The sequence below is a fragment of the Manihot esculenta genome, chromosome 12, assembly GCF_001659605.2.
Source record: "Manihot esculenta cultivar AM560-2 chromosome 12, M.esculenta_v8, whole genome shotgun sequence".
Taxonomy (NCBI): domain Eukaryota; kingdom Viridiplantae; phylum Streptophyta; class Magnoliopsida; order Malpighiales; family Euphorbiaceae; genus Manihot; species Manihot esculenta.
Window position 1 is genome coordinate 14,054,991 of NC_035172.2, and position 6,520 is coordinate 14,061,510.

A 6,520-nucleotide genomic window follows, 5' to 3' on the forward strand; every position below is an offset into this window, starting at 1 on the left:
TGACAATGCTGATTGCTAATTGGCCCCTATAATCTGTGTTGATTTGATTATGCAATAATTCTAATTTCTTGCACATTCAAACAATGTTGGATACTGTTTATTAAATGACTATGGAATAGAAGAGTCTGAAAATTCATTTTGCATTTCCTAATCAAAATGATAGAAATCAAGACCATTAATGTAATTACAAACTACAGTCTCCCATGTATCATGCATGCCTTCTAGCTGCTTAGTTCATCAGTTCATTGAACTCTGCAAAAAAGACAAATAAAAAGACAGTCAATTCCTTAAATTTTTTTTTCTTCTTTTGAAAGAAGTAGATGATGAAGAGATTTACTTCGAGCAGTCCTTTTTAACAGAAATGGGGAAGCTGAGATGTGTTTGACACTTGATTGGAAGAGCATTGATGTTTGCAAGAAGGAAAGGAGGATCTCCTAATCTTGCAACGAGTTCAATGCATTGACAGATCTTCTGCGTTTCATGATTCTGAGTTGCTAACCTATTGAGTTCCTCAACTCCCATACAACAACCCCATGATGGTTCTCCAAATCGTCCATCAATATATCCTATGCATGAGCTGAAATACACCAGCACACTCAAACAGTCAATGAAGTCCCGTGGCTTCTGAGCCATGGCTGGTTGAGAAACTAAGAGGATAACCAGTAGAAATGCTACAAGACGACTCATCTATGGACTATCTCTGGTAATGGGCTATGGAAAAATTCTGAATTCTTGCCAGGATGAGTTTCTGTGGCTCATACTTTCGCCTTAAAAATGAAAGTTGGGCAATTCTTATCTGTGAACACAAGAGCAGTTAGTTGGCTCATAGTTGGTAAAACAACATGTAATTATCATGCTTTATAAATTATTGCTTACTTCTGAGGAGCTCACCACTTGTGTTGGATAAAATACAACTTTGCTTGCTTAAACTATTTGCACTGATAAATCATGACTGGTTTTTTCGTTAACCGTGAGAAGTTTATGGCTGGGGCAAGTAGTGGAGTTGGTATGGCAACATTAATTTATCTATATTTGCATTGGAGCTAGTGTAATTCGTTTGGAATGAGTTCTTCAAATACATATTGGCCAAGTTCTGTAGGCATGTGTGCACTACAACCAATCCGGTTAGGAATTTATAATTTTCTAAAAATGTAATTTAATTAATTTATTTTCTATTAATTAGATTATGTAGACTAAAAAATTTAATTATTTTGAACTTAAAATTTTATGTATAATTTTATAAGAATTCATCTAAATTTTTTTAGAAAACGAATTGTTTATAACGAAATTGTGTTGATGTGATTATGTAATTGATTAATTAAATTAATAATTTTAATTTAATTTTAGAACTTCACTACTTATCTTATTTGATATCTTTTTTAATAATTTTAAAAATAAATATACTTATAAATTACTTATTGATAAACATGTTAATTGTTTATCAATTATTTATAAATATTTTTAAAAGATACATAATTACTTAAAATTTTAAATGTTCATGAATTTTAAATAGTTTATACGCACTTGGTACTTATAACTTGAAACAAATATCTCAAGAGTTTTCTTAGAAGATTTTGAAAGGCAGCTAAACACATATACACAAGTATTCAATAAATGCAATTAATAGAAAGTAAAGCTTAAATTAGTATGCTAATTTTACCAAACTTTTATCAGCAGTGATTTAAACTTGTAAACACATATCTCAGATTAATAATAAAAGCTAAAAGTAAAAAGTTTAGGATAAGAAAATCAAACACATAGATTTTATAGTGGTTCGACAAACTTAGCCTACATCTACTGTCCCAAGGTTCTTCCTTGAGTCTTCACTTCACTAAATATCTTTTATCAGGCAAGAGAATAGCCTTTCATACAATAACAAGCTTTTCAAGTGCTTATAGACCTTTACACATTTGATTCAACACTCAAACTTCTACTTAAGTTTCAATAGGTGCTTAAAACCTCTATCAAGTGAACACACACTTAATAAATCTTATATAAGTTTTGATTTAGAAGTAAAAATTTTGAATAACTTTCAGCAGTTACAAGAGAATGCTATCAAGATGAGAAAAAGAAGATTTGTCGATGAAGATCATAAATATGAATGAAAAGCTTTTAATACAAGGGTTTCGAATACTCTTTGAAAATCAGTGCTTTCATTACTTATTTATGAAGAGATTCAATCTCTTAAATAGATGTCTACAAAATTTTTATTTCTTAATAGCAGAGGTAGTTCAACGGTAATAAGTTTGAAAATACTAGCCGTTAAAACATTGAGATTCATGCAGACTAAAATCAATTAATCCCACAAACTGAAAGTAGTTAGTTAAAATAAATACAGTCAGAAATTAGATTTCTTAAAAGGCTAAAATTAGATATCTAATTTTAGCCTTTTAAGAAAATTTAAAAACATATTAAAATATTGTATTTGCTTTTCGAGAAATATAATGAAATAGGTAATTTTATCATTGGCGTATTAACTCATTCGCTCTTTTATAATGAATTCTAAATATATCTTTCTTCACTTCTTATTCCTTTAATTCATCTTATAGCAAGAGTCTTCTTTCTTTCCAATGCAGAGAATATCATGTTCTACATCGATTGTTTATAAGAAAATTGATGAATTAATAAATAGCTAGCAAAAACTACTAAGTAATTTGGGTTAACCATTTTGGACCAAGTGTAAAATGAGCCTAAAAGTTATTTGGGTTAATTTGGATCAGACTATTACAATTGGAATCACAATCACCTTAAATCAGAAAATTGTGAGGAACAAGTGGACTTGCGAGAAATGGGCTACCCCATGCGAGATGAGGTGGAGTCGTTCAAAGTACTAGAGAACCACAATATCCAAAAGCTCGGTCTTGGTTTAGCTTCAGCTTGCGACGAGAAAGTTGCAAAATTAAATGGGGCAGATTGTATTGTTCTACATCGATTATTTATAGGAAAATAGATAGGTTTATAAAAAACCAATAAAAACTATTAAATAACTTGAATTAACTATTTTGAGTCAAGTATAAAATAGGTCTAAAAGTTATTTGGGTCAATTTGGTCTGGAATGTTTTTCCAAATGCTCTACTTTTAATGCTTAGGATGATTAGAAAAATATAATTTATTAAGTTTTGGTATCATTAAAATTAAGTTTTTCCAAATCTTATGGGGCAACAAATTTTTAAAATTTATAAGTTGAGTCAAACACCATCTTAGAAGCATTTAAAATTTTAAGCAATTATGTGTTTGATTAAAATACTTATAAGTAATAAGCAGTTGACATATTGATTAATTAGTTTATAAGCACATTTATCATTAAAATTACTAAAAATGATATTAAATAAAATAGATAGTGAAATTTTAAAATTAAATTTTTTTTTGTAAGCATATTTAAAGTTTTTTTTTTTTTTTAAGAGTGTATTCTTCACCTTAGATAAATTGTGCTAAATATTCTAATTGCTCTTGACAAGTGTAGATAATTAAATCCTTGTGGAAGGTGTAATAGTTAATATTTAAAGGTTTTTAGTTGTAAAGAGAAAATTCTGCACCTTACATAATTTAAGGTTAATATTCTAATTGCTCTTGATAAGTGTAGATAATTAAATTCTTGTGGAAGGTGAAGTAGTTTTGCAATGAGATTTGAAATTGGCTAAGCTATTATGTAAAATGCTCCTTGTTCAGAAAAAAAACAATTTTATAATTTTTTTTATATCTATAGGTAAAATTTTCAATTTGAATGAAAAGTGGTAATTTTTAAATTTGTTATAATTATAATAATTTTTATTTTAATATTTATCATATTTAAATTAGTTAAGACTCTAATCTCTTAATTATCCAAAATTTCCAAACTACATAATTGAAATCACTAATTTTAATTTAACTCTAGTTAAGACTTAAGTAATAGAAAATTAGGAATTTCAATTATATAACTTTTAGATTTTAAATAATTAGGAGATTAAAGTCTTAATCGAAATTTAATTTTTTTTTTGAAATGGTAATTGCAAATTTAACTTAAATTAATCAAGTTATTTATGTAGTAAAAATAATAATATGTGACATATCATGTAAACTAATCTCAGTAGAGATTAGAAGGCCAAAAATACTTTTTTGAAAAACTATTTTATAATGCAAGATTTAAAGTTTTGATTATAACATTAATTAACGTAATAATTAAACTTTTCATTCAATATATTTATTAATTTTTTTTATATTATTCAAAATAGAAATAAAAGGCTTTTATATTTGATGGTAAATTAAAAACAATTAAAGTTATTAAAAAATGTAGACTATAATTTTGAATAAAAAATTAATGAAAATTCTTGTGTTTTTATATCGATAAATTTGTTAGATTATTAAAATTGTGAGATAACTATTTCTTTTAAAATTTAATATTAAAAAATTAATATATATATTATCAAGTGAATTCTCTAATTATTATTTTTAATTGAGGGCTGAATAAATCTAATTTTAATTTGTAATTAAATAAACTCACAACTATATATTAAGAGCCAAATAAATTTTAAAATATAAAATTATTAATTTTTAATAATAAAATATTATTTCTATAATTTTTAGATATTAAATATTATTTCTCTGAAGAGTTGAAGAAATTTAACAAATAATGTATTTTATTAAAAATTATAGAAATAATATTTATTATTAAAACAATTAATAGGTTAATATGTTTGGATTTATTTTGCACTTAATATAAAGATGTGGGCTTATATGGTTAAAAAAATTAAAAATTAAAATTAAATTTATTTAGTCCTTGATGAAAAAGTAAAGTAAATTTGAAATAATTCCACTCTATACTTTTATTTTTTTCAATTAAAATCTATAATTTTAATGTTTAATCAAATGCACCCTACGGTTACTTGTAAAATTATCAAGTTGCTCTTTTTCACTATTAAATATATTTAAAAATTATTATTTATATTATTATTCAATTTTTTAAAATTTTTATCAATAATTTTATAATAATAATTTATTTTCATTTTATTTTGACTAAAATCATTATCAATGATTTTTCTTAAATTTATCTAATATACTTACTATTTAGCATTACTTTTAAAATTATTATTAAAAAATAACCTTATTAAATACACTAGTTATAAAGTATTAAAAAATTTTAAAATAATATTTAATATGATTCAATTTGAAAATATTAAAAATAATAAAATAATTTTTTCACATACATTTTTAAATTATTTTTTTAACTTTTAAGTATAATATTAATCAGCAGTACCACTCACTCGCAAACTGTCGAGCAAATGGAAGCAGTAATCGGACCCTAGACAATATGATTCACAGTCATTGTAGGGATAAATTGAAGCAGTGGGATCTTGTTCTTTCTCAAGTTGAATTTGTTTACAATAGTGCAGTTCATAGTGTTATTGACCGTTCACCTTTTTCTGTTGTCTACACCAAGGTGCCACAATATGCGTTAGATTTGATCAAGCTGCCAAAAGGTACAGATACTAGTGTTTCAGCAAAGCACATGGCCGAGTAGATTGTGGATGTGCAGGAGAAAGTCAAGCAGAAATTGGAGAAAGTCAAGCATAAATTGGAGCAAGCAAACGCAAAGTACAAGTAAGTTGCAGATAAGCATAAACGATAAAAAGTCTTCGAGGTTGGAGATGTAGTGATAGTGTTCTTGCACAAGGAGAGATTCCCATTCGGTACATAAAGCAAGCTGCAGCCTAAGAAGTATGGACTCTATTAGTACTCAAGCACATCAATGTCAATACTTATGTAATAGAACTCCCAGATACCATGGGTATTTTCAAGACATTTTATGTGGCGGACATATCCAGGTATCATGACTCTGATGCTGCTTTATATCCAAATCTTCTGCTCCACTCGAGGATGAGTTTTTTTTTCCAATGGAGGAGACTGATGCGAACGAAATGGGTCTTAATATTTAAAACGGGCAGACCTGTCCAAATGCGACCACTAAATAGCAAAAAGCATTTTGGTCATAATTTTTGCTACGAGCGTCAGAATCATTATTAAGACCCAATTCAGAAAGCTCGTTCAGAGATCTACACCTTTTACCTAGTTTCGACTATGTAATAGCCCATCATGAGATCTTAAAATATTATTTAGGGCCTCAAAATGTCTTCTAAAGTTTTTATCATTGCTTACCCCTTTTAAACCTTTAGAGGGTTTGACCTTTTTCATCAAATTACTATTCCACACTACCTACATAGAAACAAATGATACACAATTCATTATAACATTATTCAAATTGTTAGGTATATCAATAACCGTAAGCGTATCTGGAAGAAGTTCATCGAAATCTATCATAGACTTTCTCCATATTAACTTTTAGAACGTTCTCTATAATGTTTTTTATTTCTCTAGAATAGATAACTTTCGAGGCAATTATAATATTGTGAGTTTCAGGAAACACACTACCAAATCCTTTCCTTCTCCACACTAAGGTATCACTCATTCCTGTGGCCGCAAAACGGAAAGTGTCTAGTGCCCATTGCATTTACTCTCGGGCGAGGCCTGTGCCAAACTCTGAGCA

The 6,520-nt window shown here is 27.4% G+C and overlaps 1 protein-coding gene across 1 annotated transcript; it reads right to left on the reverse strand.

The window, feature by feature from the left end:
* Nucleotides 1-333: 333 nt before the first annotated feature.
* LOC110627380 (protein ARABIDOPSIS THALIANA ANTHER 7) lies at nt 334-687 on the reverse strand. Its single transcript, XM_021773667.2, has one exon. The coding sequence runs from the start codon at nt 685-687 to the stop codon at nt 334-336; it is 354 nt and encodes a 117-aa protein (XP_021629359.1).
* Between the last annotated feature and the right edge of the window lie 5,833 nt (nt 688-6,520).